Here is a 14,830-nt window from a genome sequence, read left to right as displayed (position 1 = left end):
CCGTATCAACAGTAAAAACGGAGTTATTTCAATTCTGAAAAATCGTGGTAAAGAAAATCTGTATAATTTGAAGACAATGCTTGGAACTTCAATATATTTATTCTACTCTAAATGCTTCTGTGGGCCACAAAAACTACAAACAAGAAATAGATAAAAAACTTCATTTTCTCCACATTTCCTTCTCCTGTACGCAGAGCCAGAAATGAGTCCACATTGTCCATTACACTAATAAATCAAGGTTTGAAAAAGTTAAAATGAGGGGCACCTTGGTGGCTTAGTTGGTTAAGCAACTGCCTTCGGCTCAGGTCATGATCCTGGAGTCCCGGGATCAAGTCCCACATCGGGTTCCCAGCACCACAGGGAGTCTGCTTCTCCCTCTGACCTCCTCCCCCCTCATGCTCTCTGTCTCACTCTCTCTCTCTCTCAAATAAATAAATGAAATCTTTAAAAAAAAAAAAAACTTTAAAAAAAAGTTAAAATGAGGCTGTAAAATTTCACTTTTAAAATAAAGTATTAATAAGCTATCATTTATTATAAATGTTTACATTTAAATTTTTTTTTTTTTTAAACAAAAGAAAATGGCTGCCTGTTAAAGAGAACGGAATGGAAGCAAAATACAGAAATAAGAAAAAGGCTTTGCACAGACACGTGATTAGATGCCAATAGCTAAAGAATGTAATTAACTCAATCCTCTTTACATTAGGGGAAAATAGTAATTCTCATGTTTAAGATTTCAGAAAGCAATATAAAAAGAAAAAAAAACATTTCTTTGCTGGAGGTAAAATAGTTCTACAGTTAATCCTGAAATACTCAAATATTCAATTTGGCAATGATCTTTTGACAAAGATTAGTAAAACTGACCTAAGTGTTATTTACTGCTAAGAGGGTATGCTAACAATATTGTAGCCAGGTAGACAAAAATGAGGGGAAAAAAAAAAAACCATATTCAAACTGAACTGAGATATCTGTTAAAAAGCTTGACACTTAAAAATAGTTTGACTAAAAGATTTCAAATGTGCAAAGAGTTGGTAAAATGATACAAGAAAAATATAAAATACTATTCAAATCATCAGGAATAGGAAATCTACAACAAATTATAATTTCACTATAATACTTTAAAGGATCACACTACAACTAAAAATAAATTTTTTTTTGAAGACTTTATTTAGAGAAAGAGAGCAAGCACGAGTGGGAGGGGTAGACAGAGAGAGAAAATCCCAAGCAGATATCGAACTGACCTCTGGGGCCAATGCAGGGCTTGATCTCAGGACCCTGAGATCATGACCCAAGCCAAAATCAAGAGTCAGATACTCAGTCACCTGGGCTACCCAGGCATATATATATGTTCTATTGAACAGAACACTAAAGTTGGGAAGAAAAACATTTACTAATAAAATCCTCTATTTTCCTCTTAACATTACTGCTCTAAAATGGGAAGGATTAGGTCCCTCCTACTTTTATCCTCACTAGCAACTTCCATTTATTAGTAAATGGCAGGGACAGAGGACCCAAAAAGAGTCATCAAGATGAAAGAATACTGCTCAAACAGAATGATAAACCAACGGCAAAATAATGTTTGGAATATTTTTTTCCTCACTGATCCTTTACAGTGAAGAATTAGTAAGGAAACAGCACCAACGTGTAAGGACACTTACCTCTGTGGGTCCATCTCTGGGCGCATGTCATAGACCTGGCACTGTGCCAGCCTCACTATCACGCCAGACCTCAGAAGCTCTAAAGCACCCTGCTGTATCTTAGCCACTCTTGTAAGAAATGCCTAAGAAGTTACAAAGGAAAAAACATCAGTACAGAAATCATATCCAAGGGCCTCAGATAAAAACGAGACTCTCTCCCAGCCCATTTTTGATCTTCGATCATACTGAAGAGAAACTCTGAGCTAGCTATGCAGGGGCACATTAGACTACATTTCTCAGGATTCTGTGAGGACTGAATGGCACCGCACATCTCAAGCGCTGCCTCCAGGGCCTTGCATGAAAATAAGTACTCAACTCCACAGGAGATTCTCTTACCATCATGTGGGCATAGGGAGGGCAGGGAAGACTGTTTTGCCCACAGCTCTGTCTCTAGTACCTAGTGCCACACCTGGCATGTAATGGGTATTTAATAAATACTTACTGAATAACCAAAGGAAGGGAAAGAACTTAATAAGAAATCTAAGACTTCAGTGCTCCTATTATTATGACATGGTAATGTTTTCAACCAGAAGGAACAGAGAAAAAAAATTTGGAGGAAAGGAAATGATGGATTATATGCTGTCCTGAAAATCCTGTGTTAAACTAGAACTAGCACATTGATACTAGAATGTTCACCAGGCAGCTAATGGTCTGAATTTTATTGTGAAGAGAAAATTTTGCTCATTGCTCTCCTCAGAGGACTGAGTGGCCAATCACTTGCCATCATCAGCAACCTGACTGAGTAGCGGTTCCATGACCCAACCAACCCTCTCAGGATCACTTCAACTCAACTTCAGCAGCCTAGAAGACGCATTTCTAACACGGTTCCAAATTCCAAACTCCTTAAAATGATTTCAGCTTACATGACAGAAATATTCAAAATGGTGGTCACATTAATGTTCTTTAATCTATTTACAGCTCTAAGAGGCAGTGAGCTGTTGATCTAACTTCAAATGAACATAAAGCCTTACCATTTTGGATTCGTAAGTATAAAGCGCTTTTAAAAGGGGAGGTTGTGGAGTTAGTAAGCTCTGCAAAGTATGGTCATCTTCTACCAAGCTGTCCACGAGCACCTTCAAATAGCCACTGTTAGAAAGATACAAAAGCCACTGCTGCTGCTTGTCTACGGAGACAATCCGATCAAGAAGAGCCAGCGCCAGCATCTGAGGGAAGAACAAATCACAGTCTGGAACACGGAGCCGGCCACCAGAATCATCAACAGAAACTGCCTTCATGTGAAAATACTTAGCACTTTTCTTACAAGGCGAATGGTAGCTAACAATAATATTTTCTTATTTTGTGGGTTTTTTTGTTTGTTTGTTTTGTTTTTTTTTTGAGAAACTGAAAGCTATGCATACAGAATCTCGGTTTATTAATAAAAGGAGGAAGGACACCTGGGTGGCTCAGTTGGTTGAGCGGCTGTCTTCGGCTCGGGTCATGATCCCAGCGTTCTGGGATCAAGTCCCACATCGGGCTCCTTGCTCGGCAAGGAGCCTGCTTCTCCCTCTGCCTCTGCCTGCCATTCTGTCTGCCTCTGCTCGCTCTCTCCCCCTCTCTCTCTGATAAATAAATAAAATCTTTAAAAAAAAAATTAAAAAAATAAAAAAAAAAAAAAAAGAGGAAAGGGACTTTTTAAAATAGCTTTTTTTTCCCCCTAACTGTGAAGTTTTAATTGCTCATTACAGGAAACCTAGAAAATATAGAAAAGAATATAGAAATACATGGTCTGTTAATCCATTTTTGGTCTCTCTCTCCTCCCAGTCTTTTTTCTTTTCTTTTCCTGTTTTTTGTGTGGTTTTTTTTTTTTTAAGATTTTATTTATTTGAGATAGAGAGCGAGCGAGAAAGAGAACACGAGCAGGGATGGGGAGAGAGAGAAGCAGGCTCCCTGCTGAGCAAGTATCCCAATGCAGGGCTCGATCCTAGGACCCTGGCATCATGACGCAAGTGGAAGGCAGACACCCAACCAACTGAGTCACCCAGGCACCCAGAACTTACTATATAGTTTATATCTTATCCTATTTCTTAAAATCTCATTTCCCACAGTCTTCAAACACAGCTGACCCTTGAACAACACAGGGGTTAGGAGCACAGTGGAAAATCCACGTGTAACTTAAGAATCCCCACTGCCTTACTTACTAACAGCCTACTGTTGACCAGAAGCCTTGCTGGTAATATAAACAGTAGATTAAAACAAAAAACAAAAAAGAGTAGATTAACATATGTTTTCTATGTTCTATGTACCATATACTATATTATTCCAATAAAGTAAAGCTAGACAAGAAAAAATGTTATCAAGGAAATTGTAAGAAGGGGGCGCCTGGGTGGCCCAGTCAGTTAAGAGTCTGCCTTCAGCTCAGGTCATGATCCCAGGGTCCTGGGATCAAGCCCAGCATTAGGATCCCTGCTCAGCAGGGAGTCTGCGTCTCCCTCTCCTTCTCCCTCTCCCTCCACCTCCTCGTTCCTGCTCATGTGCTCTCTCTGTCTCTCACTCTCTCTGTTAAGATAAATAAATAAAATCTTTTTTAAAAAATCATAAGAAGAGAAAATACATTTACAGTGCTGTCCTCTATTTGTCAAAACAAATCTCTGTGTAAGGATGGCCGGGTGGCTCAGTTGGTTAAGTGACTGCCTTCAGCTCAGGTCATGATCCTGGAGTCCCAGGATCGAGTCCCGTATCAGGCTCCCTGCTCAGTGGGGAGTCTGCTTCTCCCTCTGACCTCCCCTCTCGCATGCTCTCTGTCTCTCTCAAATAAATAAAACCTTTAAAACAAACAAACAAACAAACAAATCTGTGTATATGTGGACCCATGCAGTTCAAACCCATGTTGTTCAAGGATCACTTGTATATGATTCAGAGGCTATGAAATTCTCCACTAGCAGGAAGTCATTTTCTCACTGCATTATCACCAGTATGACACAATATTTTAAAAAGAAATATAAATGTAAGAAAGACAGATTCAGTATAAAAGCTGTGCCTCCAGCATTCTCTTAACCAAAATCTTCCTTAAGCAGCATTTCTAACAGTGTAGGGCCAATCTCACAATCAGCAAAAGATTATTCTGAGGGAAAATTCTAAAAAAACCCGAGATTCTGAACAGAATTAAAACATACGAATAAACAACAGAAATTCCAAATCATAGCAAGTAAGAAAATTCACTAAAATATATTATAGAAAACAATTCTCAATATGCAACACGCATTTGAAAAGTTGATTCAGTTTATACCTTAGTAAGTCAAAACACTTATTCAATCATTCTACTAAATAGAGAGTTACTATACCCTTCCAATCTCGTGACCATCACAGGCATCTCGACAGACCACTTCCATGAGCGCAGCACCGTAGCTCTCAATGATGGCTATGTTTTCTCGCTGTAATTTACTAAATACATCTTCAGGGGCTGTCAGCCTTTCCCACATGGTTTTCTTGGCTAATAGGGTTATAAAAGAAAACATTGAAAATACTCCAATAAAAAACAGTTTGGTAACTGAGTACACCTCATACAGACAAGAAAAAAAATCCCTCCATTATCTCATGTACCCACAGGCCCACCAACCAAAGGGTCCAGGCAGGCGAACGTCAAGGACCCAACGCACACATTCCATGTATGTACACTAAGATAACAATGGTATTAGGAGAAGGATAGACTAGTTATTCTTAAAGAAATCAAGATGAATTATAAGAGTACAAGAGAACCAATACCCTGTGTTTATTCTACTAACCAACCTATTTTCATCCTTTATTGAGATCTATGAGAAATGTGGCTAAAAAAATCAGGTACAACGTAGACCAGTATCTGCTTCCCAAAAAATTAAGATAATTTTATTCTTTTACATTTTGTAATTGAAATACTTATTAAAAGAAAGAGTATACCCTGTATCTTAAAGATATGATCATACATCATATATCTTACATGAGATTCACATAACCTTCCAGAAAAGTTTCAAAAGTATATTGCATAAAGCCATGACCTGTATTTTAAACCAATCTTATGATTTTTTTTCCACCTACTACATAGCAGCTGTTTTAAAATTAAAGAAAAGTTCTCGAGATTAACTGATCAGAATGGAGAGTAAAAATGAAGCAGGATTAATCATGAAAAATAAAAGTTAACCCACATTGGGCCTACATTCCATTATAAAGTTTGCAGCAGGCAAACTCTCAGTTTTAATATTTTTTCCCTAAAATATTTTTAGCACTACTATGAATTTTGTTATAGTTATTTTTAATTTCAAATAGTGTCAAAGGAGGGTATGTTTTTACGTTTCTCAATGTCACTCCCTTAGGTCATATGGTCCCACCTACTTCTCAGCCTCACTTTCCACTCTTTGCCTCTCCCACTAGCTGCCACCACACGAGCCTTTATGTTTCTGAAATTTACCACTTTGGCCTCAGGATCTCGTGCACTTTGATTTCTCATGGTTTTCCTCCGGTCTCATCATGGCTGCCTCCTCTTCATCATTCCAGCCTCTAATGTCACTTCTCAATCACATCCAACACTCCCTACACTACTGCACACAGACACATCACAGTCCTATTGTATTTTCTGTCTAGTACTTACTTACCAGGACCTCGGGTGATATTACAGTGGGATTCTGTGTTGTCTACCACTAGTCTCCCAGTATTTAGCCCAGTGGCTAGCACGGTAGCACCAATATTACTGATGCACTAACAGCGTAAAGAAAGTTCAGAACCTTGCCCCAGGGATGCCACCAGCTGCCCTAAGGATGGGTGCGGGAAAAACCCAGTCTGAGGAGCTATGGTACCTTTTCTATTTCACACAAACTTCTGTCTGAATAAAGGTTTTGAGTAAAAGTCTGAAAGCCACCACTTTTAAGTTTGTTTTAGCTACAAACTGCATATTTCAAACATGGCTGAAATGAGGGCAGAGGGCTGCTGAAACAGGACTCTGGAGACTCTTCCACATAAGCTGAGTCCCCTGTAAGAACCCCGAGGGGACGGGCGCCTGGGTGGCTCAGTGGGTTAAGCCGCTGCCTTCGGCTCAGGTCATGATCTCAGGGTCCTGGGATCGAGTCCCGCATCGGGCTCTCTGCTCTGCAGGGAGCCTGCTTCCTCCAATCTCTCTCTGCCTGCCTCTCTGCCTACTTGTGATCTGTCTCTATCAAATAAATAAATAAAATCTTAAAAAAAAAAAAAAAAGAATCCCGAGGGCCTCATGGTGAAAACTGAAAGCAGTGCTTTACAGCCGACTAGGTATCAAAGAAATAACTTGATTTTCGTTTTCAAACTTGAATAAGGTCTCCAAGTTCCACATACTATTAACACCACCACCTAGAAATAAGATTAAAACTTTCTTTCAAATCTTCATTTTTTGAGAAATTCATTCATTAGAAACTATCAAGTTAGTTTCTTATACACCAAACCGTCCCTTCTTCCAACATACCTTATAAATTACTGCTATACAAACTTTTCTAAATACCAACTTCGTATAACTTTTCTAAATAATTTAAAATGGCTGGGGCACCTGGGTGGCTCAGTCGGTTAAGCATGTGCCTTTGGCTCAGGTCATGATCTCAGGGTCCCAGGATAGAGTCCCCATCAGGCTCCCTGCTCAGTGGGAAGTCCGCTTCTCCCTCTGCCTCTGCCGCTCTTCATTGTCTCTCTCTCAAATAAATAAATAAAATCTTTTAAAAAACGAAATACCACTGTATAGTTTTGGGGCATCTGGGTGGCTCAGCTGTTAAGTGTCTACCTGCCGCTCAGTCATGATCCCAGGGATCAAGCCCCACATGGAACTCCCTGCTCAGCAGGGAGTCTGCTTCTCCCTCACTCACTCCCCCTGCTTGTGTTCCCTCTCTGGCCATTCTCTCTCTCTGTCAAATAAATAAATAAAATCTTATAAATAAATAAATAAATAATGAAATAGCTATCAATGCTTAATCCAACCACCTCTAACACTGCAATTTCATTTTCAAGGTCATTAATAATACGGTCCTACCCTCTCTACTTGACTTTATTTGCCATCAACCTCCCCTACTTATACCCAGGCCACTCTCCTTAGTCTTTACTCCCTCCTAGTCTGGGCCTTGCCTGAAAAGCCCTCCGCCATTTATTTCTGTGTAAATACATCTTTACCTGCAAAGACCAGTGAAAGTCTTGATCTTTTTTTTTTTATCTCTTAACTCTTATAAATTCATACTTGGGGTTTGAAAACTAAGGGCTGCGGGCAAAATCTGACCTGTTTTTAAAAAGCTTAATGAAAATGCAACAAACTCACGGTCCTTCATTTGCAGTCTCTGGCTGCTATCACACTATAATGGCAGGGTTGAGTAGCTGCAACACACAGCATATGGCTTGCAAGCCTAAAATACTTACTATCTGGCCCTTTACAGAAAAAGTTTGCTGGCATCTGGACCATATCATCCAATTTAACACTTCCTCTTTTATAAGAACATATATTGTCATTTCTACTAGAATATAATCCTTATGAAAACAAGAACCCAATTAGTATTTTCTGCTTCTTAGAATAAAAATAACCAACCACACCAAACAATTACTGATTTTTATTTGTATTACGAAAAACTGGAAATGATCTTAATGTCCAAAAATGGGTAAGCTAAATAAATTACAGTATATGCTAAGTGATAAAATGTACACAGCTATTAAAAACATTACTTAAGGAAAAAGTTCATAAAATATTGAGTGGAGAGAAAAGGGAAATTATAAATAAGTATAAAATGATGGCTGACTCTAACCAAAATCTTGTGGTAGTTCTTAGCAGGGTAAAATGTGTGACCTCTTCTTCCTCTTATTTATTAGTATGTTCTAAACTTCCTACATTCAGTATATATTTTGAAATAAAAACTAAAAGCTAAAAATGGTTTCTAAATGCCTGATTATTAACTTTTTGTCAGGTTCTCAGGTTTGATTTTTTTTTTGTTTTTTTTTTTTTGAGAGACAGAGAGAGAATGCATGCACATGTGTGTGAATTATGGGGGCAGAAGAAAAGGGAGAGAATCTTAAGAAGGCTCCATGCCCAGCTTAGAGCACAAAACAGGGCTCCATCTCACAACCCTGAGATCATGACCTGAGTCAAAATCACTTAACAAACTGAGCCACCAAGGCAGCCCAGGTTCTAAACGAATAAATGAGAAATGGACATCTAAATTCACATCAAGCAAAGAGCCTACACGTAACTACAACACCTACACATATAGCTACAGCTAGTGTTTTTAAGTCTCTTATTGGAATCAGACTCAAAAGAACAGAGTCAATAGCAGGCAAGATTCTCTATGAAATCCTTTGAGTCTCACTACTTTATGAATTATACATGTATTTATACTATAATACCAGATCCCACTAATGCCTAGATCATAAAAACTGAGAATCTCACCAAAGGAGTCTAAAAAATTTAATAATGGCAATAGATTGTCTTTTCTAACCCCTCTTTTAAAAAAGATGAATTGATATTATGATTTCACAAAGAATAATATTCTTGCTCAAAAGTTACAAAAGCCCCCAAAGAATTATGAGCAGAACATAAAATTCCTTATTCTTATGGAAATTTCTAATGCTTACTTATAAATAAAGTATAAAACTGAGTATCATTAACTTGTCAAAATTAAGAGAAAAGAAAAGCCAATTTAAAACTATGAGAACATGGGGCGCCTGTGGGGCTCAGTCAGTTGAGTGTCCAAATCTTGGTTTCGGCTCAGGTCACGATTTCATGGCTTATGAGATCAAGCCTTGTGCTGGGCTCTGCACTCAGTGGGGAGTCTGCTTGAAGATTCTCTCTCTCTGCCACCCCCCCCCACGCATGAGCATGCACACACGTGCTCTTTCTCAAATAAGTAAATCTTTAAAAAATAAAGAACCCATGAGAAAAGCTTATAATAAAGTGTTTAAGATTGCAACAATTTAAACAATTTCAAAATTAAGTAACTGAACCAACATCTTCCATATAGCTGTACCAATCAGCTTATCAAGTTGAATGATAAGCTCCTAGAAAATGAAAAGTTATTAACCTGTTTTAAAAGCAATATAATCCATTTTACTGAGATTACAAAAGAACATTCAAACAGGGCTAATCTCATGGAGATAAAACTAAGGAAGATATATACTACACTCTCTACTCTGAAGTGTTAGCATAATTTTATAAATAAACTTCTACTGAAAACATTAACCTGATAAAAAAAAGTGTTAAAAAGTGTTATCTTTGTAATTATCAATCTGTATTTAAATGGAAAGTGTTTTTATAATACTAGAGTTTAGGAAACAAACCAAAAAAGAAATTAGGAATATAACAATGGTGCCTCATATTAAACATTTAGGCTCTGGTCAAATTATCCATATTTTCTCCTAGTGGTCACTGGTAAAAAAGAAAATAAAAGGTGAAAAGAATACAAAGAGAGATAGTTACGATGTCAACTCTTGTCAACTAACCCCTAGGGATTACACATGCAAAAGCAATGTCAGATTTTCACTACCATGTTCTTAACTGGAAAAACATCTAAGAATCTTCCATATAAGAAGACATGTAAGAATTCACTCAGAGAACGTATGGTTTTGTTCCTCCCCAGATCTGCACTGACAGCTCAAGGCAATGAAATCTACCTGTAGGGATTTTCAGAAAGCTAACTATACACTTAAGAGCCATCTGAATTCCCTTTTCCCTAAACTATATGCTCATATCCCTTGTCCATTTTTCTACTGGGTTATTGATTTATAGGTGCTCTTTACACACTAGAAATTAGTCACTTAAAACGTGAGCTACAAATACATTGCTGGCAGATATTATCTATCAAATTAAAAGGAAAAAATTACAAATTGCAAAAAGACAACAACAACAAAAAAGATGAAGATGTGAGATGCTCTGGTCGGGAGAAGCAACATTCTATTACAGATTGAGAAAGCCGAATTCTAATCTCAGATCTATTACAGACAAGCAAGTCATTTAGTCTATGTAAGTAAGATTCCTTTTACACAAAACAGGGAAAATAACTGCCCAGTATCCAGTATATATAGCTATGTTAAAAATAAAGTAAGGGCACCTGAGTGCTCATTCGGTTAACTGTCCAACCCTCCGGTTTCAGCTCAGGTCACGATCACCATGCTGGGCTAGGTGCTCAGTGTAGAGTGTGCTAGAGATTCTCTGTCTCCCTCTCCCTGCACCCCTTCTTCTGCTTGCCCGTGTGCTACCTCTCTCTAAAATAAATAAACTCTTTAAACAATCAATCAGTAAATAAATAAAGTGAAAGTAGTATGGAAAAATAAGCATACAGACATTAAAACATCAGTTTCTGGGGGGTGCCTGGGTGGCTCAGTTGGTTAAGCATCTGCCTTTGACTCAGGTCGTGATCCCAGGATCCTAGGATCGAGCCCCAAATTGGGTTCCCTACTCAACAGGGAGCCTGCTTTTCCTTCTCCCTCTGCTGCTCCCCCTGCTTGTGTTCTCTCTCTCTCTCTCACAAATAAAATCTTTTTTTTAAAAAATCAGTTTTTGTTTTAAAACAAAATAGAAAACAGATACAGTGTCAAAATATACGTATACACACATGTCCTCAATAAATATTTATTGAATTTAATTCTTCTTTTTCTTTTTTTAGTAGGCTCCATGCTCAGGATGGAGCCCAATGTGGGGCTTAAAATGAAGACCCTGAGATCAAGACCTCAGCTAAATCAAGAGTTGGATGCTCAACCGACTGAGCTAATCAGGCACCCATGAATTTAATATACCTAATTTGAAACTTTAAAACTCTAGTATCTACGGAATAAAATATTCTGCTATTTAAAATAAGTCAAAATAGGGCTGCCTCAGTGGCTCAGTCATTAAGCATCTGCCTTCAGCTCAGGTCATGATCCCAGGGTCCTAGGATAAAGCCCCACATTGGGCTCCCTGTTCACCGGCAAGCCTGTTTCTCCTCTCCCACTCGCTCTGCTTATATTCCCTCTCTCACTTTCTCTCTCTCTCTCTCTCTGACAAATAAATAAATAAAATATAAAAAAAGAAATAAAAATAAAATAAGTCAAAATTAGCAGCAATTAAGAGGTAAAAAAAAACCTAAGGGATGAAATTAAAAACAGATCATTTGAAAATTAAAAACAAAGGAGAATTTTCTTTTGTGGCCACACTACTTTTAACATCTTGATAATCATGCCTTTTATAAAAAGCAAGTTGTGGCGTGCCACCTAGTGGTTATGTGGGGATTTCGCCATAGTTCTACTAAATAGAATATTAAAAAATTTTAGACAAGACAAACATGGGGGTGACATGCTGGGGGAGAGGAGCAGGGAGTGGAAGCTCCATCATTACTGTCTCTCTTTATAATAGTTCCTATTTGCTTAAAAAACTACTCTGAACTATTATTTAATGACTTTAAAAATATTTTTGTGCATTTTTTAAGTAAGGCATTTCCATAAACACATCATTTGGTTATTATCTATCTTTCTAAGAAAGATATGTAAAAATATATAGCCAGTAAAGAGTAATATGAGATAATCTGGGTCTTACACACAAAGTGGCTTTTTAAAATCTGTGTACAAAATAGCAAATACTTATAACCGTTCTTAGCAGGGTACCAGGAGTCCATTATCAAAAGGTGCTTACAGCAAGTTCTTAAATATCAGGATAACCCTGGTATAGAGTATTATATATTCATCTGCTGAATTGTTAAAAACATTTCTCATATCCGGAGACCAAAGAGTCCATGTTATTACTCTTAATTAAAAACACTAATATTTTAGAAAGTGGAATTTATCAATATTTGAAACAGGCATTACATTTGACCAAGAAATTCTACTTCTTGGTCACATTAGTACAAAGACACATGTGCACTACATGTGTCACATGGTCACATTAGTACAAAGACACATGTGCACTACTGATGAGACTTCATATAGGAAAAGGCCATTTGGTAGAATCTACTAAAATAAATATATGCACACTCTTTCACATGGAAATTTTACCATGAAGGATTCTTCTAGAAAAATACACAGGCATATAAAAGAATATCTGATGTAGCACTTTTGTGACAGTAAAAAATCAGAAACAACAGAAGTGCCTATAAATAATCCAAGTAGGGAAATAAATGTTTCTATATTACGGAACAACATAGTCATTTGAAAAGTCTTCAACTACGGGCACCTGGGTGGCTCAGTCAGTTAAGCAGCTGCCTTCAGCTCAGGTCATGATCCCGGGGTCCTGTCAGGCTCCCTGCTCAGCGGGGAGTCTGCTTCTCCCTCTGCCTGCCACTCCCCTTGCTTGTGCACTTGCGCGCTCTCTCTGTCAAATAAATAATCTTTAAAAAAAGAAAGAAAAGATTCGACTAGATGTGCACTGTGATGTACTGCAAAAGGAAGAAAGACATGGATACACTAAGTATCACGTATTGTTCAGTGGGAGCAGAGACAATAGAGGGAGTTAAAAATATATATAAGTTAAAGTGGTATCTGAGAGTTTGTTCGTTTGTTTGTTATAAAGATTTCTTTTTTAATTTATTTGACAGACAGAGATCACAAGGAGGCAGAGAGAGAGAGAAAGAGAGAGAGGAGGAAGCAGGCTCCCCGCTGAGCAGAGAGCACGATGCAGGGCTTGATCCCAGGACCCCGGGATCATGACCTGAGCCGAAAGCAGAGGCTTTAACCCACTGAGCCACCCAGGCTATTATGAGAAGATAGTATTCATGTACTATCTTCTTAATTTTAGAAAATTAAACGTTCTTCCTTGACTTTAGAGCAGACCTTTAATGACTCCATAAAGACTCACTTATTAAGATTTGCTTCGGCAAGGGATGGAAAAGGGACTTTTTTTTTAATTTAAAGTAACCAATCACTAAAACAGAAAAGATGAAAAATCTATCTAGTTCTACCTGCTTCTAATGTGTCTGGTTCGTCTGGTCTTTGGGCGATCTGTAAGTAATACAACAGAGAGCCATAGAGGTGTGTCCTCACTCGCTGGAATCCGCCACCTAAGGAGATATATAGTAAAAACCTTTCTTCAGATTAAAGTTAAAACAAATATAAAAATATAATTTATAAGAACTTTAGACGAAAAAAACCTGTCTTCAAAATGAAGTCCAAGAGCTTCTTCAATATGATGTGAAGTGAAGAATCTCCAATAGAAGCAAAACCCACCACTGGGTTCTCTGCTGGAGGAGGGGAAGCGAAAGAACTATCAAGCATAAAAGCACAATGAGTCTCTCCGGATCCCAAGACTAATGGTTGCTTCTGTTCCGTGCGAACGGCTTGGCTTAGGTGAGCAGTCAGGGTGAACACAGCACCTGCCACCACGGGCATTAACTCCTGGGCTGCTTCGTCATCCAGTATCTTAAAGCAGAAAGACAAATCAGAGTGAGGACTCTGCTTTCAGCTACAGTCATTAGCAGGCTTTACATGCATTTAGCTTTTCACCTACCGTAAGAATTTAAGAATGGAGTGGCACTGTTCAAAGAAAACAAAAACTAAAATATAGAAAGAAATTGAAACATGAAGCTGGTAAACACGTGTTCCTAACCAGAAGGGATTCCTATCAACATTCCTTAGGTTTTTTAATGTACATTCACGTAAATGGCCTCACAACCAGTGACCCATCCAGTATGTCCGGGGTGGGATCTATCCCTGTGTATCTTTAAAAAGCTCCCTAGATCATTCTGATACACACTTGGGTTGAGAGCCACTACTGTACAGAAGCCTTTTTCAAGGGAAGTCTTAACAATGGCAGTATGCAACTCTATTTATTCCTAATAGAAAAAGGGGCAGAAAAGGATGGTGGCAAACTGTGTTTAGATGGTGTACAAACATTTGTTCAGCAATATAGGAAGTAATTATGAAGTAAGAAAGTTTAGGAAGCAATTTAGGAAGTATGTCACCTTGTCATGCACGTCTTGTAAAATATCCCGAATAATCAGTTGTCGATCCTCTGCCTGAATGAGGTCCTGGGGACAAGCTGTCAGTATAATTTCTACCAGCTGCCTCCATGACTCTAATACATGCCGTTTTGCATGAAGACACTGCAGCAATTTGTTTCTTCCTACCACATACTGAAGTATAGTGCTGATTTCCTAAAGCCACAGAAATTGAATCACAAGGTTACTGCATGGGCAAATGATACTTTTACCAACCAGAGTCCTTTTTTCTTTTCTTTCTTTTTTTTTTTTTTCCTTATTGGGGCACCTGGG

At 38.1% G+C, this 14,830-nt stretch overlaps 1 protein-coding gene across 1 annotated transcript in view; it reads right to left on the bottom strand.

Moving 5' to 3' along the window:
• NUP205 (nucleoporin 205) overlaps positions 1-14,830 on the bottom strand; it is an 85,246-nt gene that overhangs the window by 19,705 nt on the left and 50,711 nt on the right. The window contains exons 28-33 of the mRNA XM_044246638.1: positions 14,522-14,713; positions 13,712-13,979; positions 13,523-13,621; positions 4,976-5,124; positions 2,666-2,857; positions 1,656-1,777 (exon numbers count right to left, since the gene is read on the bottom strand). Of these exons, the coding sequence (XP_044102573.1) occupies positions 1,656-1,777; positions 2,666-2,857; positions 4,976-5,124; positions 13,523-13,621; positions 13,712-13,979; positions 14,522-14,713 (1,022 nt within the window). The remainder of the gene's footprint in view (positions 1-1,655; positions 1,778-2,665; positions 2,858-4,975; positions 5,125-13,522; positions 13,622-13,711; positions 13,980-14,521; positions 14,714-14,830) is intronic.

This window comes from Neovison vison, chromosome 4 (genome assembly GCF_020171115.1).
Source record: "Neovison vison isolate M4711 chromosome 4, ASM_NN_V1, whole genome shotgun sequence".
NCBI lineage: Eukaryota > Metazoa > Chordata > Mammalia > Carnivora > Mustelidae > Neogale > Neogale vison.
The sequence above is the reverse complement of the archived record's forward strand: the minus strand, read 5'-3'. Positions and strand labels throughout refer to the sequence as shown.